The sequence below is a fragment of the Diceros bicornis genome, chromosome 12, assembly GCF_020826845.1.
Source record: "Diceros bicornis minor isolate mBicDic1 chromosome 12, mDicBic1.mat.cur, whole genome shotgun sequence".
NCBI classification, from domain to species: domain Eukaryota; kingdom Metazoa; phylum Chordata; class Mammalia; order Perissodactyla; family Rhinocerotidae; genus Diceros; species Diceros bicornis.
This window is the reverse complement of record NC_080751.1, coordinates 55,709,383-55,733,148: the sequence shown is the minus strand read 5'-3', so window position 1 is coordinate 55,733,148 and position 23,766 is coordinate 55,709,383. Positions and strand designations below refer to the sequence as shown.

At 50.1% G+C, this 23,766-nt stretch overlaps 2 protein-coding genes across 4 annotated transcripts; one reads left to right on the top strand and one right to left on the bottom strand.

Moving 5' to 3' along the window:
• Positions 1–70: 70 nt before the first annotated feature.
• On the top strand, positions 71–10,950 carry KHK (ketohexokinase). Of its 3 annotated transcripts, none has more exons than XM_058551598.1 (8): positions 71–678; positions 2,811–2,927; positions 5,248–5,382; positions 7,257–7,329; positions 8,064–8,210; positions 9,278–9,366; positions 9,505–9,662; positions 9,749–10,950. In XM_058551598.1, the coding sequence occupies exons 1-8, from the start codon at positions 587–589 to the stop codon at positions 9,832–9,834; spliced, it is 897 nt and encodes a 298-aa protein (XP_058407581.1). In that variant the 5' UTR covers positions 71–586; the 3' UTR covers positions 9,835–10,950. The 3 variants fall into 3 exon arrangements, with proteins under 3 accessions (XP_058407581.1, XP_058407578.1, XP_058407579.1); XM_058551595.1 differs by lacking the exon at positions 5,248–5,382 and adding an exon at positions 4,927–5,061 and having other exon boundaries at positions 72–678; XM_058551596.1 differs by lacking the exon at positions 5,248–5,382 and having other exon boundaries at positions 74–678.
• Positions 10,951–11,168: 218 nt separating this feature from the next.
• On the bottom strand, positions 11,169–23,175 carry CGREF1 (cell growth regulator with EF-hand domain 1). Its single transcript, XM_058551599.1, has 6 exons — positions 23,030–23,175; positions 13,697–13,793; positions 12,534–12,599; positions 12,376–12,446; positions 12,112–12,236; positions 11,169–11,891 (listed from the first exon to the last, which is right to left on the bottom strand). Exons 2-6 carry the CDS (start codon positions 13,774–13,776, stop codon positions 11,445–11,447), a joined length of 789 nt encoding a protein of 262 aa, XP_058407582.1. The 5' UTR covers positions 13,777–13,793; positions 23,030–23,175; the 3' UTR covers positions 11,169–11,444.
• Between the last annotated feature and the right edge of the window lie 591 nt (positions 23,176–23,766).

Sequence of the window (23,766 nt, the reverse complement as noted above, 5' to 3'; positions counted from 1 at the left end):
GGCTTCGGGCTGGGATTGGCCGGGCCTCGGGGGCGGGCGGAGCTGCCGCGACCGCGCGAGCCGAGGCATCGGCTGCGGGGTCCCGGCTGCAGCTGCGAGGCCCAGCTCAACCCCGCCGGTCTAGGGTCTGGGTTGGGAGCTGCCAGTGGAGGAGAGGGCGGGGCAAGGGGCGTCTTTCTATTGCACTTTCTCTTTGCGTTCATGAGGTTGCCTGGCCGCGCTTTAGAGAGGTTTGCATTAGCTCCGAGTCCGTCTGACAAGTGAGGAAACTGAGGCCGAGAAGTGGGAGGCGTTGTCATCTGCTGGGTCACGCAACCTGCTAAGAGGAGGCCGGGGACCAAGACCTCGGGGTCTGCGCTCCCAGGCCCGCTTGGGTCGGTGGGCGTGGGGAGCAAGGGCCTTGCGTCGTTCCCTCCACCCAGCTGCACCCCTCGCCGCTGCAGGAGGCTCCCTGGAGGAGGAGCTCCGGACGCGGAGGAGGAGCCAGGGCAGCCCCGGGAGCGGGGACACAATCCTCCTTGATAAGAGGCAGAGCCCGAGAGGAACCCCGTCAGCCAGTTGGGCAGAAAGCTCCGGGAGCAGCCTCATGGAAGAGAAGCAGATCCTGTGCGTGGGGCTGGTGGTGCTGGACATCATCAATGTGGTGGACAAGTACCCGGAGGAGGACACGGATAGCAGGTAGGGGCGCCCGGGCCCCTCGGAGACCCCAGGGGCTTCTGCAGCCCCGTGTTTGTTCCCGGCAGCCAAGACTACAGGGCCGCGGAGCCGGGAGCCCCGCAGTGAGGCCGTGCGAGTTCAGCCTCCTCGGGAGCCGTGCACGGTGCCCGGTGCCCTCTGCCCAGGATCTGGGGAAAGAATTGGGGCCTTTAGTAATAAGACCCAGGCTTTGGATAGCATTGTGTTCACCAGTTCCCCTTTCAACCCTGGGACTGTGTCAGGCATTATTATCCCCATTTTACCCACAAGCAAGTAGAGACTGAGAGATGAAGTGATTTCCCCAAGGGCGCGCAGCTAGTACGGTGCTTGTTAACAAGACCTGTGCACTTGCCTCTCACTAGCGTTTACTTCTAATTTATTTACCATATATATAACTCATCTGTTTCTAAAAAAAAAATTGAGGTAGCTTACGATGAGAAGTATGTGCAGTTAGACTGTTGAAGAACATTTAAAACCAGGGTATTTGAGCTTCACTATAGCTCGGAGCTTGCTGGCACTGCAGGCAAATTTGGAGATACTATGTGTTATGGATAGAGGTGGTTCATGAGCCACGACAGGCTTTTCCCTGGTGCTAAATTCCAAAAGGAGTTTATCAGAAGTCCTTTTTACAAAAGTCAGTGGACAACATAGCAGACATCCTTCTCAGTTGTGAAACTGAAGAGTCATTTGTTGGTTCTTATATTCACTCTTGATGAGAATCACACCATTACACTGTAATTCCAAGAAGGCATTTCTCTGGTGTAGAATACGAGGCTTTCTCTTGGTGCAGTCTAGTGCTTAGACTACTGAGAACGATTGCTCCTTGGCTCTCAGTTGTCTCAGCCAAGAACTGGATAAAAGGCTAGTTTAAGATTGATTCGGGGAAGACACTGCAGCGCCAATAACCATGAGGCTAATTGAGGGGAGAGACCCGGGCATTCTTCAGGCTTTGGGTCCACCCTGCATGGTCACATGAATCGTTACATACTTTTCCCAAGGCTGAAGGGAACTTCAGGGTTAAGTTTTGTGTACAAATATACCTTAGCTTAAAAATTCCGCTTCATTTATTTCTCTTAATTAGTGGTTCTTTGGTACTTGCTCCTCTTATTGTAAGCTGCCACAGTTGTTATTATTATTCTTTTTGCAGCTGGAAGAATAGAAGTAACAGCCTGCACTGTTTACCTCACAGTATTATTGGAGCACAAATGAGAAATCATTAAAGTGCTTTGACTATGTATGCATAAGTTATCATTTTCGTTGTTGATGATGACAATGAAGCCCTTCAGGTGTATCTTGAGTTAGTCTCCTTTTATTAGATTTTCAGTAAAGATGGAGAAAAACTAAAGAAAAAAAGGTAACTATGTGAGGTGATGGATGTGTAACTAACCTTAATGTAACCATTTCGCAATATGTACGTATACCAAATCATCACTCTGTGCACCTTAAACTAGAATGTTATATGGCAATTATATTTCAATAAAGCTGGAAAAGAAAAAGGAAACAAACAAAAAGATGGAGAAAAACTGGTCTCCACCCAATAATCTTTTTAACTTTTGGCATTGACTAAGTTAGCTTTCCTCCACTTCTTCAATGGTCACAGCGTCCAGGTTTGCTTCCTGTCTTACTCGTTGTAACCGGCAGTTGTTATTGAAGTGGGCTCTCCTAAGACAGGAGCAGGTAGCAGAGTTGACACCTTTGGGAAGAGGCACCTGGAGTTATCCAGCTCTCAAGGAGGAGGCTGAAGGTACAGCAGCCCTGCCTGGGGAGAAGTGGGTCATGGTACCTGAGGAGGAGCTAACCCAGAGTGAGAGGAGCCCTCAAATTCTGATGGACCCGAGTGAGTGCTTTCCTGATGTTGTAAGAATAGGTAGAAGATAGAAATGATTGCTGTGAACCTGAATTTAGCCTGGGCTGGGAAGACAAACCTGGTCCTCAGCCAGGCCTCTTGCCTTCACTGAGCCTTATCTGCCCATCTAGAAAATGAGAAGCCTGGCCTGGATGCTTTCCAAGGGGGACCTCCTGGCTTTTACATTCTGTGGGCTCTACTCCAGGCACTGTGTTTGGCCCTGCTTATCCAGGGACCAGCTTGCAGGGACCCTCTTTGTGTTTTGCAGGTGCTTGTCCCAGCGATGGCAGCGTGGAGGCAACGCATCCAACTCCTGCACTGTTCTCTCCCTGCTTGGAGCCCCCTGCGCCTTCATGGGCTCACTGGCCCCAGGCCATGTTGCCGAGTGAGTGGAGGAGGGAGCAGGGGAGGCCTGGCCACACCTTGGGGGGAGAAGAAGAAAGTCTTAACCCTGGCTGGGTGGGCTATAAGAAATTATTTGTGGCCACTAGAAATGGGTGGGAGGAATGGAGTACCAGCATCCCAGACCCTCCGTGGTGTGGCTTATTTGCTGCTCAGATGTTAACACTGTTCCTGCTGAAGGTTTCATTTCCACAGCCTGTTTCCTTGGCCGCTTGTTGGAGCCTGCTTCTGCTTCCCCACCTTCTCCTTCCTTGCTTCCAACAGACTCCATGGTAGATGTGACTTTGCCCTTCTCATTGTCCCTTATCCTGGCTGTTCTTGTGGCAGAAGGTGGTTAGGGACATGTTGTACCCACCCTTCCTCAGGGATGTCCAGGATCCATGGTCCCAGGGTCCAGGCCCACAGTTTCTTCCTGGTTGAGAGGGTAGGGCCAGCGTTCATGTCCTCATTGTTCACTGAAGCAGTGAAAGCACCCTGCCCAAGGACATCCCAAAGCCACGTGCCAAAGCTGGGCCAAGACCCATGCCTCCAGCTCATCGCTGCCAAGGCTACAGCCTGTAAGTGGCCCATGCGCTTTCTCCATGTTGGCTGCTGCAGGGACCCAAGAGCCCTTTGACCCCTGGCACAGCCGATTCAGCAAGCGCTTATCAAGAGGTGAGGCCCACACTTTGCCCACTGTGGGCACTGGGGCAGGATGCCAGGTTGTTGGCCTATAAAGCACAGCCCTTTGAACCCTAGTTTGAGGGGGGGCTGCTGCCAGATTCCCTTCCTTGATGAACTGGCATGAAGCAAATAAGGGGGCAAGAGCTGCCCTGTGAGATGGGACAGAGTGATCAGGAGCTAACAGCCAGTCACTTGTTAATCCTCTTCAGCAGCTGCCTTTCCTCCCAGCTAGAGGCAAGACTGGCTCTTGCTTAGAGCAGTGGACCCACCATCCAAATTCTTTCCTTGGTTCAACAAACATTTAATGAGCATCTACCATGTGCCAGGAGCTGTGGGTGCCAAAGTGATTTGGCAAACCAAACTGTATTTTCCACGCTGTGGGAAAACTACTCAAGTATCCTGGAGATGTAAGACAAGGAAGGATGCCCCAACTTGGTACTTTTATACATATCTGTATTGTCCAGCTTTGGTCTTGCTGAAAGTGGGGTCCAGCAATAGTGAGAAAAGCCACGATGGTTGCTGGGCTGCTGGGCATAAATGCCAGCACTTGGGCACAGGACATGGCATTTCCAGAGAGGGCCAGGAGGCTGGGGCTGACCTTGTCCTGCTGGTGCAGTCTTCCTGAGGGGCTGCCCCCCGGCTCACTCTGACTGGAGGGGATTCTGGGTGAGAGTCTAGACCAGGCCCACGCTGAGGGGAATCAGACACTGGGAGCCAGCTCACTGCCCGGGAGGGTTTGCCTCACCGTGAGAGGAGAAGGCAGTGAGCAGGCCCACCAAGGCAGCCCCACTTCCTGGCTGGGCATCATGGAAGCAGGTGTAGAATGAGAGGAATCAGAGAAGGACCAGAAGGGACTTCAGAGAGAAGAGTACCATGGGGATGAGCGGGCAGAGGTGGGGGGCCAAAGTATCACCTTGGTAATGATTAATTCTGCCTGGGCCTTGCATGAAACAGGCCACAGTGCCCTCACCTGCTTGGCTTAAACAGGGTACATGTTCTAGGCCTCAAATCTACCCCCTCTAGCTTTATGAATGCGAGCAGATCCTTTTCAGTTTGAGTCAGGCTGAAGGGCAAGGTCAGGGCTGGTGTTCACTTCAGTCAGGACCTACAATATACCTTAGGGTTTTTCTCACTGAGTTCCAGGCTATGCACCCCTGCCTGTTCTGCCCCCTTGCACAGCCTGTGACAGCACGGTGATTTCCAGTCCCCTCCTAGTCCCCTCTGCTTGCACCCCAGGGCCCTTGTGGCTCTGCCAGCTACCCTCAAGTCTTCAAACCCTTGTCGAACTGCGCCTCCCCCGGGTTACTCCGCCCTGGCAGTTTTGTCCTGGATGACCTCCGCCGCTATTCCGTGGACCTACGCTACACGGTCTTTCAGACCACGGGCTCCGTGCCCATCTCCACAGTCATCATCAACGAGGCCAGTGGTAGCCGCACCATCCTACATGCCTACAGGTTTGTACACCTGTCTGCGCCTTGCCAGCTGCCACCACCATCACTGATCTCCTAGAACAGCACCCTTCTTCTCTCAGAGGCCTGCGTGCTCCAGCACTCCTCCCAACCCCTGTGCGAGGTCCAGGCTACTTGTAGGCTCTAATCTGTGTCTCCTTGCCCTTCCCTTGGCTCGGGCTCCACTCCAAGCTTCCTGGTGGCTGACTTCAGGCAGCGGGGTGTGGACGTGTCTCAGGTGGCCTGGCAAAGCAGGGGGGAGACCCCATGCTCTTGCTGCATCGTCAACAACTCCAATGGCTCCCGTACCATAGTGCTCTATGACACGTAAGGCCCCCTGGCCTCGCCCTGCCACAACCCACCAATCAGCTCCCCTCTCTCGCCACCATGGGCATCCCAATTGCCCGCCCTCTGTGGCCTCTCTCTTTGTACCAGAAATTGTCCCTGTGCCAAATTGTTCAGTGATTTCTGAATTGTTTTCAATTAGGGGAGAAGTGAGGTGGGAAGGGATGGGCTTTGCTTTGCCTGGTGACTTAGGCTTGGTCAACACCAAGGGTGGGCAAGCAGTCCTGTGCAAAATGTAATTTTTGATGTGATTCCTCCGTAATTAGCCAATCAGCAGCCTGGGTGTGAATGTGGGGAAATTGTTCTGAGGACAGAGGGATGAGAGATGTAATTCAAACCATCTTAAGCCCTTAAGGGGGCCCACTGGGATTTCCAGGGTCAGCCCCAGAGTTGCCAGCCTGCAGCATGGCACCAAGGAGCTGAGGTTTGGGTGTTCAAAAAAAATGACACCCTCCGCACCCCAAAGGCCCCAGCATAATGAAGCCAGACCAAACACCACACACTATTCGCAGCCATTGCTAAAGGAGAGGAAAGGGGAGTATTGGGTCAGCACATCAGGGCCATCTGATGTGGTGCTAACCTGGGGAGCGAGGGAACCCTTTAGGGTTGCAAGCTACTAGAGAGAGGCCCTGTGGGCCCAGATCCTTCTCATCTCTCCCAGATTCCCTCCTGAAGAATCTTAGAGGTTTAGTTTACTGAGAACCTAGTGTGTACCAGGTAATATGTTAGGGCTCAGATGGCCCAAGCCCAGCTGCCCTGGGGTTCAGGCTATTTCTACTGCCCAGCACAATCACTGGACCTGGGGAGAGGGGCAATCATCCTGGGACAAGCTTGATGACCACTGGTCCCTGGGCTCCGTGTGTCCCAGTGAATGAGCGGTTGGGCATGTGTGCTAGAGGTGACCTTCACACTGGGCAATCTTAGTCATCTGCTCATTAAGCAACAATCTGAAGCAACTTTGATCAAGGATACGACATGGGTATTCACAGGAAGGGAGGGAAAGGATCTCGTGGAGAAATGTTTATCGCCCACTGGCCTCAGTCCAGGCATATCCACACACATTACCTCCAACCGTTACCAGCAGGCCTGTGAGGCTGGGGGTTTCGGCCTCATTTACCAATGCGGAAGCAGCCTCGGAAAGGCCCAGGTCACACAGCTAGTCAAGTGCATGAAGGATTCAGCTACCGAACATGGAGGGGAGGACATCTGCTGTGTGTAGGTCTCTGGCCAAGGGGGGTCAAGGCAAACGCTTCCCAGATCTCCACACCTAAGTCAGCCAAACATAAAGTCATCCTCAAGCACCAACCTTGACTTCAGGATTGTCACACGGAGCTGCCAAACTCAGGATAGTGGTGCTGTCACCGCTGGGGTGCCAGCAGTGAGTAGGACCAGACCCAAGCTCCGGGCAGAACGGCCATGGCATTTGTAGTTTCCTGGAACACTGCATGCTGGGAGCTGTGTCTGCTTGCAAGGGGGATTCTGGGAATTGTAGTCCCTGGAGCTCTTAGAGCATTCTGGGAGATGGGGTGTCCAAGGCACACAGAACTGTCCCCTTGACGCATGCTGCAGTTGAGTTTGCCATTAGATATATATCGCAGCCTCAAACACAGGAAGGGGCATCCTAGCAAACTGCCTCCAGTCGCCTGTCTAGAAGGAGCTGAGTGGGGCAAGGAGGGGTCAGGAGCTTAGCTTGGGTGGGATCTATCATGGAGCTGAGCCTCAGAGGCCTGTGCTGTAGATACAGCTTCCTGCCATGCTGCAGGCTGCACCAGGCATAGGGACCCCAGCATACAGTTAGAGATCCTGGTGCTGACCTCACTATGCTCCTTCTTTGTCCTTTCCATCCTGTGACTTAGAAACCTGCCAGATGTGTCTGCTATGGACTTTGAGAAGGTTGATCTGACTCGGTTCAAGTGGATCCACATTGAGGCAAGCCCTGCTGCACCTGTGTTTCGCGGGGCTCAACCTGCCAGCCCCGCCACATGTTCTGCCTCCTTCTTGGTTTATTTGAACCATGAAGTACCTTAGAGATAAATGAATCCAACCCCCCTCATCCCCTCTCTATCCTTCTCTATGTTTTCTGGTAGGAAACTAGGGCCCAGAAAGACTGGGTGACTTACTCAAGGTCACACAGCAGGATGTAGGCACCAGAAGTATGATGCTGGCTCCAGGCAAAGTCCCATGCTTTCTGTGTTACAGGCTGCCCCACTTCCTCCAGACTCAGCCTCTGGCAAGGGCCTGGCTTTGGGACGCCTGACCCATTACCTCTGGGAAGGGAGGAATGAGAGGGCCTGATCCAGCTCCCAAATAAAGGGAACTAGAATCTTCATTCCAAGCGAAGTTTTGGAGTCTGGGTAGGAGGAAACCCAGAGAAGTCCTGAGTTCTAATCCTAGCCCTGTCATTTAATTTATTGTTAGGTCCTTAGGAAAGTCTCTTTTTTGCTCTTGAGTCTCCTTATCTGTGAAATGCGAGGGCTGGTTGATGAGGTCTCCAAGGTCCATGACAGCTCTAGAATTTTGAGACTTAGGGTGGACCTAAGGATAGACCCAGTCTCCCCTGGCCCCTCTGCCCCCTTCACCCAGAGTTCCAGCAGGGAGGGAAGAGTGGGCCAGACTGGCTGGACAGTGCCCAGCTGGTCCTGAGCTGCCCTGCCCTGCCCTAGGGCCGGAACGCATCCGAGCAGGTGAAGATGCTGCAGCGGATAGAGCAGCACAATGCCAGGCAACCTCTGGAGCAGAAGATCCAGGTGTCCGTGGAGGTGGAGAAGCCCCGAGAGGAGCTGTTCCAGCTGTTTGGCTATGGAGACGTGGTGAGCATCCCACACAGCCTCCCCTTGCCACATCCAGCTAATTTGGTTCTTAAAGGGAGCCTGAGCTTTCTCTTGTCCTGCCTACCACACTTGGAATGGCAGTTCGTGGCTTGGTGGTGTTTGCAGGTTGGGGGCAAAGCAAAGAGGCAGACTCCCAGTTTTGGGCTCTGCGGCGGGCCTCAGCAGTGGCCAAGGAGGAGATTTTCTCCACCCCAGTGGGTGCATAGGTATGAGGGTAGCCAGAGGGCTTGGACAGGTCCGAGCCCGCCAGCCAGCCACAGGGCAAGCCTGTGTGGAAGCATCTTCTCCATCAGCCTCCCCTGTCAAATGATGTGATAGAACAGTTCTCCAAGGTGTCCTCCAACTCTGGGGTGGGTTGCAGGTTGTGGGAGCCACTAGAGGGTGAGGGAGGATGGGAAGGGTACTTGCACAAGGTAAATTTGGGCAGGCTGGGTGACAATCCTAGCATCATAGCTGAACCTGGTTGGGCCTCAACCTTGGCTACCCATTAAAAGAGAGGGATGCCTGAGCCCCACCTTCGTTTTTTATTTGATTGGTAGGGGTGGAGCCTGAGCTGACGTATTAAAAAATACAAAACTCTCTCTGGTGACTCTACTGTGTAGCTGGTGTTGACGAAGCTCTAGAACCCCTACTCCTTTGTTTTAAAGATGAAGAAACAAGATCTAGAGAGCTTAGTTGTATGAGGAAAACAAAAAATCAAAACAAAACCACTCCCCAAATCCCGGGGTTTAACTTGGCAGTGGTAGATTGCACCCCAAGATGGCGCTCAAGGCTTGCTTTGGGTTTTCAATTGCGAGGAAATTCATCAATCTTGGAACAAATAGACCAGGGCTTTTGTGTCACAATTTACATGGCTATCTTCTAGCATATCTTGAGCAAGTGTGAAAATGTGTTCTTGTGAGACAGCGAGATGCTATGTTGGGGATTTAGGCAGCCATTTTGGAGGAGTGGCGTTATAATATGGGGGCATGGCTAGGCTGCTGGTGGTGAGTGACAGCTGAGGCTAGAGTTAAGGTGACTGTCAGCCTCTCTTCCACTGCCCACAGGTGTTTGTCAGCAAAGATGTAGCCAAGCACTTGGGGTTCCGGTCAGCGGTGGAGGCCCTGAGGGGCTTGTACGGTCGTGTGAGGAAAGGGTGAGCTGGGGGAAGCCAGGAAGAGGCCTTAGGTGTGGGGAGCAAGTGAGCCTGGACTCCAGGGCTTGCCCTGGGGAGGGGAAATGAGGCTGGGGGCCAGGGGTGGGCTAACACCCAGCTGAGTGGAGGGTCTTGCAGGGCAATGCTTGTCTGTGCCTGGGCTGAGGAGGGCGCCGATGCCCTGGGCCCTGATGGTCGGCTGTTCCACTCGGATGCTTTCTCACCACCCCGGGTGGTGGATACTCTGGGGGCTGGAGACACCTTCAATGCTTCTGTCATCTTCAGCCTGTCCCAGGGTGAGTACCCCAGCAGGAGGAGGAGGGCTGGGGCCCACCCCTGCCCAGAAGACCAGGCTGATCCAGCTACTTGTCCCTCCCTCCAGGGAAGAGCATGCAGGAGGCGCTGAGGTTTGGCTGCCAGGTGGCTGGCAAGAAGTGCGGCCTGCAGGGCTTTGACGGCATCGTGTGAGTGCCCTGTGGCAGGAGGCACAGCTCACACACTCCCCCCTTGGAGGCTGGCATCACTGGCTGCCATTGCCTCCTCCCCTCCGTCCAGCCTGGCATCTGGGCTGCCCTGCTCCCTGGGCAGATGCAGGCTGTGGGAGGGTTCTGCCTGTGTCCTGGCATCTCACACTGCAGAACTGCAGAGCAAATAAATCTCCTTCCCCAAGCCAGCTTCCTCTGGCAGTCCGTTTGTCCTTGATGTCCCAACTGCTCTGGCTGGGGATTCCTGAGGCTTTGACACAATAGTCCTTCGCCCTCTTTTTCTCCATTCCCCAAATTCACCTTCCCACCCAGGCCCGGAGGAGGGGCTGCCTACACCAGAGCAGCAGGAAGTGCCCCAGGCTTGCCGCCTGCTGTGCCCTGGGAGTGCAGGAGGCGGGAGGCAGGAGGCACAGCCACAGGGATGGGTAGAGACGGAGCCTTCCTGCCTGGGGAGGACACTTAACTCCTTGCACCCCAGGGAACCTTCCAAATAACCATGAGAAAAGCTCCTCTGAGCCCCTGCGCTGTCACAAGACTCCAGTCTCATGGCCCCAGGAGTGTCCACATGGCAGAGCCAACCTGACAGGCCAGCTGGCTGGGAGCCTACTGTGTGGTTTGCTGGAGACCTTGCAGTCCAAAAATATCTTCCCAGTGACTGCCCCAGAGGCTGAACGCCCCACCCTTGGAGCCAACTTGTAGTTAAAGTGGTGTCTCAGCCTCAGATGTGACCCAGGATACAGAGCGTTGCTTCCCTGGGGGAGATGAGGTCCGGGGCATTGGAATTGGCCAATTTCCATAAGGGAGTTGGCGCAGGGTGGGTGAGGCCATAAAATGTGAGAAAGTGCATGGGCTTTGGAGTCAGCCAGACCTGAATTCAAATCTGCCAGTTAGTTAGCTGTGTCACCTTGGGTATGTTACTGAACTCAATCTTCCTCAATTTCCTCCTCTGTCAAATGGACCTAATTCTGCCTTGTCATAGAATTATTGTGAGGATAAAATCAGCCAGCATATAAAATGCCCAGCATGATGCCTGGTGTGTGTACTAGGCTCTCAGTAAATGGTAGTTATTGTTACTATTATGGGGGTGGAGGGAGGCAGATGCAGGGTGATGGGGAAGATCTGCCCTGAGCTGCAGGAAGACACTGAGTGTCTCAACACCAGGTGAGGGGGGAACAGGAGCGTCTGCGCCCCAGGGAGAGGCAGCGCTCTCTCTCTGGGTTGTCTGCAGCTGGCTGTGACCTAGTGTTGTACTCCACTGTGTCTCGGCACCATCTGGGAACACTGGGAAAGCTGACTCCCTGCCCCTCCAAGAGGCCTGTCCAGTCCCCACCCCCTGTGTCCCTGAGGTCTGGGCAGGCTGGACCGGGGGATAGATGGCCCAGGGATGAGTTCATTCAGTTCTTTATTGGTTATCTGGGCCCTAAAGCTGCCCTTCAACTTAGGGTCTCCCTGAACTGCACAGCAAGACCTGCCACCTACAAGGGCCAGGAAGGGACACAGAGACGTCCTTGTCCCAACATACACACCCCACCTTTCGGGGCTTATTGTTCTGGCACTGAGACTTCTAGGGGTGCAAACCTGTATCCTCAAGATTTATATCTCATCATTCTCCAGTTGAATAGCGTGAACCTCAAACTCACTTGGGGTGTTCTCAGATTCCAGTATTTGCCCTGGAAGCTGTTCTGCTCCCTCTCCAGTGTCCCTGGCCTCTGCCTGTGCCCCAACCTCCCCTCCAGGGCCTGGGGCTTCTCCTTCAGCCTCTGCCTGTCCCCCAGCCTCCTGTAGAGGTTCCAAGGACTCTCTTCTGGCCTCCTCCTGTCCCCCAGCTTCTTCTCTGGGACCCAGGGCTTCCTGTCCTTCTTGTCTCGACAGGCTTTTAGCTAACAGGGACTGCCTCCCAACATCTTGTGGCTCCAGGGGCTCTTTGGGCTCTGCGTGCCTCGGGGCCTCTCCTGGGAAGTTGATGAGCTCTGCCGGGGTCATGAGCCCATCCCCATCCAGGTCCTGGGTCTCGAGTACCTTGTCCACTACCAGGATCACCTGTGGAAGCACACAGTTGCCACGGGGGCTCTGGTGACCAGAGATGTTCACAGGACCCCTGACCCTCCCAACTGCCCCCCTGCTCCGCCACATCCCTGCCACGCGGCTTTCAGCACCCCTTTTACAGGGGATTCACTAAGAGTCATGATGAAAAAGACCAAAGCCTCAGGGGCTGGGTCTCCTTCACGAGAGAAGGGGCCCCCCATCCAGTGGGGCTTACTGGGTTGGTGGTGGGAGAGTCAGCAGCTCCAGGGGCCAGAGCTGCTGTCAACATGGACAACAGCTCCAGGCCATCCAGCTGTCCACTCTGGTCATAGTCGTGGAGGGCAAAGAGGTAGAGGAGAACTAAGGAAGAGAAGCTGGATCAGAAGAGGCATCAGGGGACAGGTGGAGGAGGCAGCAGTCGGGGGACGGCCCGAGGTCAGTCCCAGCTCTGGCTGCCCTGAGCCTCCCTCCCACTGGCCCCATCAGCCCAGCCCCTCACCCTGTTCCCGGCTCATGTGCTCCGGCTCCTCTTCCATCCTCTCTAGCCCCTTTAGGTAGCTCTGCAAAAGTCTGGCAGAAAAGTGGAAAGTCAGCCCACGAGAGGCCAGTCTGCAACCCCAGTCCTGACCCCCCAGGTCCCCAGCCCAGCCTACTCACAGAAGCTGCTCCTGGCCTGGCTGGAAGGGGTTGGACAGAGGCTGATGCTGCACATCAAGGTCCAGCCTGGAGGAGGAAGGGAAGAACCAGGCTTGCAAAGACCTCCCTGAGGGCCCAGCCTACCAGCCTCCCACTGCCAAGCTCCTGGCAGAGTTCTCTCTGCAGACCCAAAGGAAGTTGCTCCCCGAGGTTCTCCCCCAAAAACCTTGTAGGGAGAAGGCCCTTTTGGTCTCCTCAGAAGCAGAGCCTTACTCCCTCAGACTCTGCTTTTGCAGATTCCTAACTTAGATATTAAGTGCAAATCCCAATAAAATATCTAGTTAGGTAGAGGCCAGGTGAGGCCACACCTAGTAGACACAAGTTGGAGACCCAAGGAAACAGTGCAGTGGGGGCAGGACAATGTGATCGTGGCAACGCTTCTACTTGGCTGCTGGGGGCAGAGGGACAGGTCTCTGGCTGAGCCTGGAGACACTGCCCAGTTTTATACAGACCCGATTTGCTCCATGACACAAAATGGACTCCTTTTTTTCCCCAACCTGAGGACATATATGTTGGTTCTGGAGTTTCAATCTGCTCAAGGTCTCTTTGTCAGTTTTTAAAGCTCAAGATTTGCTCCCAGTTCTGGACAGGGCTACCTGTTTGCCCAAGTCAATCCAGACCTGCGATGCCAGAGAGCTGGCAGGAGCTGTTGCAGCAACTTCTGTCACTGTTGCCAGCCCTTGTTGCTGGTCCTGTATCTGTCCCCCCACCCCATGCAGCATACCCACTGCATAGTATTAATACATAAAACTTTGAGAAAGCTATTCAACTCAAACAGAAATGACATGCTAATGATCTCTATTTCTTTGGAGTTCCCACTCTAAGGTCTAGATAAGAGGACTGCAGCCCCTTCCCTGGCCCACAGCTTCTTCCCTGTGCTTCACCCCTCATTGGCACTGAGCTCCCGGTTTCCACGAGTCCAGCACACATGTACTGAATGCCCGCTTTGGCGCAGGGCACTCTAACAGGCACAAGGCAGAGGTCGTGGTGGGTGCGGAGGGATACAGAAGTCAGGGAGCATACACCCCAGTCTCCTGCCTCCCAGAGGGGCCCACCACAGCCTCGGGTTCTCCAGAGACTCTCCGTGCTCCCGGCCCACAGCCCTGCCCTCTGAATCCGGTTACCTCATGGCTCCATCCTTGGGAGCAGCCTGACCCACAGGCAGCAGCAGCAGCAAGAACATTCTCATTGTCAAAGGTAACATCCTTTCTGTAACTGGAACTAAGAACAGAGAGGGAGTCAGGGGAAAGGGGTGTCTGCCACAGAGTGGAGGATCGGTGTGTTAGACAGGAACGCCTTCTCTCCCTGCCTCCACCTGCAGTCCCAGTGGCAGGACTCGTGCTCAAGAAGGAGACACATGTGGACGTCAGTGATCCCCTCTGGAACTTTGTTCAAAATAAATCTTACTCAAGATCCAGTGTGTAAAGTGCAAAAAAGCAGACCTGCTCTGGTGGAAGCAGCGCTGCAGACAGGAGCCCCTCCCTACACCCCATTCCCTTTGCCCTGCAAGCCCTCAAGGTGGTCAGAGAAGTGCAGTTTAAGTATATCCGATCCAATTCAGTTGCTCATTTTACAGGTGGAAACTAGCTCAGAGAGGTTAAGAAAAAGGCCAAATTAGAAATGCAGCGAGTCACAGAAAGACCAAGACTTAAACAGAGAGGCAGATTGTTAGTCTGTATTAATTAAAAGCTCACCGAAGAACAACTCAAAAGAGGCTCAGACTCCTTGAAATAGGTCTAAACTCAGATAGGGATTGAAAACACAACAAATCAGGGTCAAACAAACATTGGCCCCAGGAACTGCTGTTTACTAAACGTAGCTAGGAAAACCAGATCCCAATATAAAGGAAAAAACAAAAACGTCCCCTTAGACCTACATTGTGTAGGCCCATTGGCAACACAATCACTTGATTGTTTGAAAACAGTCCAATAGAGAGAGGATGATCAGAAGCACAGAGCCTGAAGCTTTCTGATTAGTCCTAGGTGTGTGTACATATCATGTGAGTTCCTGAGCAAGCAGAAGCCCACCAAAGCTGAGGCCTGAGACCCTAAGCCTCGCTCTAGGAAGACAAATCATCAGATGCTTAATGGTCTAGGTAGAGAATCAGGAATCCTCTGAAACAGTACCCCATATTTTGGCTGGCATTGAATTTTCCTGGAGAAAGGTTCACAGCTTTCATCAGATTCTCAAAGAGTTCCATGACCCTAACAAGATTCAGAACCCCTGCAAAGGTGGACATCAGCTTCCTAAGAGATGTGGGGTAGAGCAAGTGAGCGTCTGGCTAATGGGAAAATACATGTGGGAACCTAGCTGTAGCTGTGCAAGCAGAGCTGCCTTGAGGAAGAAGCAGCAAAACATGGAAGTCCACAAGAAGGCGATGCTACTGAGAGTCCTAGAAACTGTCTTCAGTTTTCTGTGCATACGTTGGCCCCAACAGATGTAGTGAATCTACACAGTTTGTTGGTGTCCGTAATCCCCAGTGGTCAAATGGATGCTGAAGCCACAGCTGCCGTAAATGTGTTCACGAACATCAGCTGGCAACATAGATCCTTGAGCTTTAGTTGTTGTATCCAGGAGAGAAGACAAGGTCATGGGCCCATCCAAGGGAGGCAGTTGGAACTGAGACCTCCAATCAACTGGTGACCCTCAGGGTTCCCACCACAATGGACACACCTCAGTGAAAGGGTGGCATAGAAAAATATCCAGACCTCCATGTCTGGGAGTATGACAGTAAATGTCCCAATAAAAGTAACTCCAGGGCCGGCCCCGTGGCTTAGCGGTTAAGTGCCCGAGCTCCACTACTGGTGGCCCGGGTTCGGATCCCAGGCACGCACCGACACACCGCTTCTCGGGCCATGCTGAGGCCGTGTCCCACATACAGCAACTAGAAAGATGTGCAACTATGGCATACAACTATCTGCTGGGGCTTTGGGGAAAAAAGACAAAAAAAAAAAGGAGGAAGATTGGCGATGGATGTTAGCTCAGGGCCAGTCTTCCTCAGCAAAAAGAGGAGGATTGGCATGGATGTTAGCTCAGGGCTGATCTTCCTCACAAAAAAAAAAAAAAGTAACTCCAAAGCTGGATAAAAATAGAAAGTATCTTTTTTAAATGCATTGAGTTGGCAAGAAAGTAAGATGTAAAGTGAGGATGGTTGTTTGGGAAGAGAGTAGACATACTGATCAACTTTGTTAAATATGCAGTAAAAACAGAAATGGAATGTATGACCTCAAACCAGCAGAGAAAAAAAGTGAATGGAATTTTAAAAAATCAATTCAAAGGAAGATAGGAAAAGAGAAAAAAGAAACTAAAAAAATAAAAAAGGAAGACAAATGGTATAAAATAAGATGGTAAAAATATATCCAAGTGTATCAGTAACCATAATATAAATTGTATAAACTTAGTTAAGAAATAGAGATTATCAAAGTGTATATAGAACAAAATACAGATATATGAAATTTTCAAGAGATTAACCTAAAAAGTAAAGACACAGAAAGACTGAAAGCAAAAGGATGGAAGAAGGATATACAAAGCAGTACTAGAAAAAAGAAGAGTGGTATAGCTTTATTGACATTAGACTAGACTTTAAGGGGTGGCTTAGTGGTTAAGTGTGCGCGCTCTGCTGTTGGCGGCCTGGGTTCGGATCCCGGGTGTGCACCATTGTGCTGCTTCTCCCGCCATGCTGAGGCCACGTCCCACATACAGCAACTAGAAGGATGTGCAGCTATGACATGCAACTATCTACTGGGGCTTTGGGGGGAAAATAAATAAGTAAATAAAATTATTTAGACTAGACTTTCAGGTGAAAAGCATTATTATAGACAAGAGTGTCATTACAAAATTCACAAAAGTTTAATCCCCTAGGAAGATACAATAATTCTGAACTTATATATATCTAATAACATAGCCTCAAAATGCCTAAAATAAAAACTGGCATAAACTGGCATAACACTACACACCTATTAGAATGGCCAAAATCCAGAACACTGACAATACCAAATGCTGGTGAGGATGTGGAGCAGCAGGAACTCTCATTCACTGCTGGTGGGAAGGCAAAATGGTACAGCCACTTTGGAAGGTAGTGTGGTGGTTTCTTATAACACTGAGCATACCATACAATCCAGCAATTGCACTCCTTGGTATTTACCCAAATGAGCTGAAAACTTATGTTCACATAGAAACCTGAATATGGATGTTTATAGCAACTTTATTTAGAACTACAAAAACTTAGGAGCAACCAAGATGTCCTTTAGTAGCTGGATGAAGAAATAAACTGTGGTACGTCCAGACGGTGGAATATTATTCAACACTAAAAAGAAATGATCTGTCAAGCCATGAAAAGACATAGAGGAACTTTAAATGCATGTTACTAAGAGAAGGAAGCCAATGTGAGTCCACTGTATGAGTCCAACTATACGACATTCTGGAAAAAGCAAAACTATGGAGACAGTAAAAAGATCAGTGGTTGTCAGGGGTTAGGAGTAGAAGGGATGAATAGACGGAGCAGAGAGGATTCTCAGGGCAGTGAAAATACTCTGTATGATACTATAATGATGGACACATGGCATTATACATTTGTCCAAGCCCATAGAATGTACACCACCAAGAGTGAACCCTAAGGTAAACTATGATTATGATGTGTCAGTGTAGGTTCATCAGTTCATCATATACCACTCTGATGGGGGATGTTGATAATGGGGGAGGCTATACATATGTGAGGGCAGGGGGTATGTGGGAAATCTCTGTACCTTCCTCTCAATTTTGCTGTGAATCTAAAACTGCTTTAAAAAAATTGTCTTAAAAAAAAAAACTAGCATAACTACAAGGAGAAAAATCTAACCTGCCATTATGGTGGGAGAATTTAACATACGTCATTCAGTATTTTAAAGATTAAGCAGACTAAAAATTAGTTTAAATGTAGAAGATTGAATATAACATTTAATAACCCTGAGCTATTGAACAAATAGATAACCCCACTTCGATCACTTAGCAAAAACACATTCTTCTCAACACATGTGGAATATTTATAACAGACAAACAGTACGCCAGAGAGTATGTTCGATGAATATCAAAGAATCAGCCTCACCCTATGTTATATCACTAAAATGCAATTACATTAGGAATCAATAACAAAAATGATATAAAAGTATCTCATATTTACGGAAATTTAAAAGGCACACTTAATGGACCAAAGAAGAAAATCATAATGGAAATTGTTAAATATTTAGAATTGGATAATACTGGAAAAATATACATCAAAATAAGATATATATAGCTAAAGCAATATTAGAGGGAAAATGGATTGCCTTAAAAGCTTACACGAGAAGAAAGGCTAAAAGTTAATGAGTTAAGCTTCTAACTCAAGAAGATAGTAAAACAGAATAAACTTAAAGAAATTAAAAGAAATGAAATAATAAAAGCAGAAATTAAAAATACAATAGAGAGGGGGCCAGCCCCATGGCATAGTGGTTAAGTTCATGTGCTCTGCTTTGGTGGCTCAGGGTGTGTGGGTTCAGATCTGGGGCATGGACTTACACACCACTTATCAAGCCATGCTGTGGCAGTGTCCCATATACAAAACAGAGGAAGCCTGTCGAGGATGTTAGCTCAGGGTCAATCTTCCTCAAGTGAAAAAAAAAGAGGAAGATTGGCAACAGATGTTAGCTCAGGGCCAATCTTCCTCAAACACACACACACACAAAAATACAATACAGAGGAGCAACAAAGCCAAACAATGTTTTTTTTTTTTAAAAGACTAATAAAATAGACAAACCTCTGACAATTTTCATTAAGAACAAAGAGAAAGGCATAAATAAACAATACTAGGAATGAAAATGGGGACACAACTACAGAAATAGAAGAAATTTGAAAATTTAGCAGACATAGCCAATTTCCTCGAAAAACTTAATAGCAAAACTGATGCAAAAAGAAATAGCAAATTTGAATAGTCCTATAACCATTAAAGAAATTGAATCAGTGAGTATTAACCTATATTGTTTGAGGAACTATAAACCTGGACTGTTTCTAAAGAGCAATCCGCAAATGTGTATTAATGGCCATGAAACTCTGACCCAATAATTTCATCCTGGGGATTACATAAGGAAGAACACAAATGGAAAAGAAATTATAAAGATATTTATAGCTGTACTATTGATATTAGTCAAAGAAATGTAAACAACCTGAATGTCTAACATTTAGGCAATGGCTAAGTAAATCATATTATATGACAGAGCCAGTAAAAATGAAAAATATTTTAAACTCATATGTTTTCAAGGAAAAAGTGGACAAATTTGAGTATATCAAGAGTTTAAACTTCTGTATCATGAAAGACACCATGAATCAAGTCCAAGGAGACAAGTGGTAGAGAACTGGAGGGAATGCAACTAGAGTTCAAGGCTACCTGGGTTCTCAGTAGGGTGGAACTCACCACCACCTGGGCCTCAGCGGGGGGCTGAAGACAGAAATCTCCATAGAAACCCCACGGAGCCTGAATGGAAATCCAAGAACTGCAGGGATATGCGCCCAATCCAGGAGGATTAGAGAGAAGGCCCTGCCCACAGGGTGCCTGAGTAGTCAGGAAGCAACGGCTGAAGGAGGGTCTAGGTGAATGGGCCAGAGAGCAGGGCCGCCTCACCCAGTTCTTTGTATCCAGGGTGGTTTGGGGGTGGGGGGAGGACACGAGTGTCAGCTGAGGGTTCCAGTCTCTAAGGTGGAAGGAGGGGCTCAAAATGGCTAAGAGAGCCAGCTGGCCAGAAGACACCAGAAGAAGAATGCCAGAAGGTATGGACCCTGGGACTGGATGCCACAGAGGATACCATGGGAAGCACCAGCAGATGTCAAAGACCTTTGGTGACCAAGACCAGGAGGGTGAGTATCCACAGGGAAGGCAAATGTAAATATAAATTTGTAGAATAAGGACACGTTATTCATTTTTTAATATTTATTGAGCACCTACTATATGTGAGGCACTACCTTTTAAGTAAGCTGATAATAGAAGGTAGAATTACTCTTTTTCCTCCTTAAACCTTGCAAATATGTAAGTAAGAAAAGATACAAATGTTGAAACAATGCTTAAGAGAAACACAGAATTGTTAAGGAACAGGTGGTGTAGCCCAGAGTTTAATTAAGGGTATGGGCCCTAAACTCAGGCTGCCTAAATTCAAATCCAGGCTCTGCAACTCACTAGCTGTGTGACTTCTGTGTTTCAGGTTCTCCATCTGTAACATGAGGCTGATGAGAGCACCTCTCACGGGGTGTGGTAAGGGTGGGTTAAATGAGACAAGGCCGTAAAGCCCACTGCCTGGTTATACAACAAGGGCTTTTTCCTTCCAAAAGTTTTCCGGGACTGCTTTGCAGTGGCTTCACACATACCCACCATCCTGTCTCCCCACCTGGATACCCTCAAATTGCTTTCTCCTCCCCATCTGTTTATTGCCAGGACCTAGGCCAACAGGAGGCACTGGAATAATTTAAATGCCTCAGAGCTGTCAAAACCTATTATCCAGGCTTAATGTCCTACCATCCACTAGCAGTCACCTTTTAAAAGAGGACGTTTGTAAACTCCAAAGAGTGACTCTAGTGGTAGCAGTTCAGGCACAAAGGGGAAGCACCCATCAGATCCCACTAATCTACTCACTCATTAGGCCAACTGCTCTGGTTTGAAAAACACGTCTACAAATTCTGACACTCCTTCCCACCAAGGCTGCAGTCTAATTCACCTTTCTCTGTATATATATGATCTGGACTTAGCAACTCACTTCTAATGAATAGCTGAAATGATGCTGCATGACTTGCAAGTCTGAGTCATAAAAGGCGACACAGCTTACGCCTGGTTCTGGCTCTCTCTCCCCATCTCTTGACATGCAGATATGCACCTCTGGAGCCCGGAGCTGCCAGGGAAGAAGTCTGGCATCCCTGAGACCACCATGCTGAAAAGACCATGTGGAGAAACCACATAAAGATAGAGATGCCTGAGAGCCCCAGTTGTTCTAGCCTCCAGCTGCTCACGTTTTCCCAGCCCAATGACCAGACAAGTGAGAGAGCAAACCTTCAGGTGATTCCAACCCCCAGCCATTAAGCTGCTCCAGCCAGCACTGAATGGAGCAGAAATGTGTTTGTCACCACAGCCCTGCCCAGACTACACACTGATGAACAAAGTCAATGTTATTGTTTTCAGCCACTAAGTTTTGAGGTGGTTGGTGAAGTTGTCACAGTAATCAGAATTGGTTTCATGGGTGTGTGACCTGTGCAGTCATACAGGGCCCTGCTCTCAGAAGGGCCCTATGCTTAGTCTAATGCTCTGCTGTCACCATCTTGAAATTCTTAATCTTATTTTTGCACTGGGCCCTGAGAAGTATGTACCTGGTCCTGAACCCTGCCACATGAATTACTGTCACTCTCCTCCTCTTGGTCCTATATATCCATCACACATACATAACTATTCAGTACGTGCAGTGAACAGAGAACAGAGCTTTGGAACCACTCAGACCTAGGTTCATATCCCAGCTCCACCACAGTCTGTCCTTGTGACTTTGGGTAAGTTAATTATCCTCACTAAATTTCAGTTACCTTATCTGCATAATGGAGATAATAATAGTACTTACCTTACAAGGTTACAGTGAATATTAAGTGGATAATGAATTACTCCTTGCACAAACTAATGCAGTAGCCTCTCATTCTTGTCCCTGTCTCTGGTATCTTTTCCATTTAAAGAACCCTCCATACCCACATCAGATTAATCTTCCTTTGCTAGAGCTCCACTGCTCCAAAACTTTCAATGGCTCCCTACTTCTATTACAATCCAGAGTCTTCATCTGGGCATTCAAGGCCTTCTACAATCAGACATTAAGTTACCATTTTAGACTCATTTTCCAGTCTCCATTATGCTAACACTCTGCTTCAAACAGCGGGGTTACTGGAGTCTCCTAAAATACTTTTCACTTTCACTTTTCAGTGCTTCTGCCCGGGCTATTCTAACTTCTACCTGGAATATCCTAGGTCCTCCTGACAACCTTGGCATTCTGGTTGTAGTCCACAAACTCAAATAATTGCATATGGACTTTTAGTGTCATCTAAGTACATTCTCTTAAGTAATGCTTCCAACTGTGACATTTTTAGTACAGGTAACCCACCTCTATTATTTAAAGGAAGTCAGGCTAAGGCACCTCAAATAACGTGTAATGAGGTTGGTGAAGTGTGATTTGTTCACACTTATACATTTCTAAGCATTTACAAAAGCTTTGGTAAGGAACAGAAATAAAGCTGTTATTGAACCACTGCCTACCAAATAAAAATGTTCCTAGTCATTTCCTATAACTACAATGTGCATGAACAGAATTTACCCTAGTGACCCCACGAAAGCCACGGCAACTGTTAACAGTTGTGATGTAATTCAATAAAGTTGTTCACATCCTACACATACACACACTCACATTCACAATAACCCTCCAGCCTCGGATTTCATCAAGACTTTGCACCAGCGCCTGGGAGGAGAGTCGGGCCTTGAAGTTAGACCTCTGGTCAAATCCTGCCTCTCCCAGTGCTAACAGCGTGATCTAGGCAGGTGTCTTAACCTCTCTGAGCCCTGGGATAAGAGTATCTGTCTCACAGGGGCTTGGGGAGGATGCAATAGGATAACGTAGGTTAAGTGGATGGCAGTGAGCAGATGCTCCTTGAGTATTTCAGAGACTCTAGGATGTGGCAGGGGCCTTTCATCTTGCAGAACTTCCCATCTAGTGCAAAAATTTCTTCCACAGCATCCCTGTCAATGGCCATTTAGCACGCGTTTGTCTTTCCAGGACAGGAGCCTAGAACCTCATAGGCCATCCAGTCCATTTCTGGCTGAGTTTAACTGTGAGGAAGTTATTTTGAACTGAATCCTCTTCCTTGAACTTATCACTCTGGTGCCCCTGTGCCTCCCAGCACTCCCCTGTGCCCCCAAAGAGAAGAGGCAGTGGCTATACAGCCAAAAGGTCCCACACCTGAGAGCTGGGCTCAGCCCTGCCACTTCCAGCTGGGTGATAACCTCGGGCCCCTCCCCAGTCCCTCTTTTCTTCATCTGTCAAATGAGGATGAAACTCCTGCAGCCCCCCTCTCCCCAGAGCTATCCCAGGGACAAATGAGACACCGGAGGGAAAAGGGCTCGGGGAATTGTGAAACCTCATCATCACACCGAGGGAGCTCAGAATTCGGTTTCCAGCCCCTGCCTCCACCTGCTCTCAGAGGAAATCTTCTCCGAGCGGTGCCCAGAGGCGAGGGCCACCGCTCCAGCCGCGTCCGAACCGCAGGGGATGCAGAGGGACTGCGCCTTCAGCATCTGGACCCAGAGGCCGGGAGGCCGCCTGAGCCCCGCGGTCCCGCCCCCCGGCACGGCGCCTCCCCGCTGGCTGTGCTGGGGTCCCCGGCAGCCCCCGGCCCGCCCAGCTTGATGCCCGTCCTCCCGGCGCGGAGCTCGGACCCACCTGAGGCGGCGACTCGGGTCCAGCTTCGTCGTCGCTCGAGGCTGCGCGCCGCCCGCGGCTCGGCTCCCCGCGCCCGGCCCTCCCCCGGGCCGCTCCACGTGGCCGCTCCACGTCGCCCTCAGCCTGCAGCCGCCGCCCTGGCACCCGCAGAGTCCGGAGCGCCAGCGGCCCTCCGCAGCCCCTACCAGGCGCGAGTGTGCGTGTGTGCGTGTGTGTGTGTGTGTGCGCGCGCGCGCGCGAGAGACAGACAGACGATGACGCTGGAGTGTGTGAGAAGCATGTTTAACTGTGGTGATGCTGTGGGTGCAGGGACCCAGCTGTGTGTGACAAGATAGAATGTAACTTACTGTTAGTATGTGTGATTGTGACTGGTGTGTGAGGGACTTGTGACACAGTGGGGGGTATTTTCTGTGACTGTGTGTATCCAGTGTGACAGTATGGGCTTGAGAGAGTATGGCCAATGTGTGACTGATTGTCTGGGTGTGTGATGGTACAAGATATTAGTAGTACGTGTGTTAGGGTCCCTGGATGAACTCTTCCTGAGTTGCTTGTGATGCTCAAGAGATAGCTATGACTGCTGGTTTCCAGCAAAGGTGTCATTGTGTGACTGTGACTGTGCACAGTCACTGAGAAGTGGCTCCATGAGACATGGTGGGGGGTGGTGTCTGGGAAAAGCATCCTCTTAAGAGTGATGGTGGCAGTTGCTTGCCAGCACAGAGTGCTGCGGTATGTGGCTG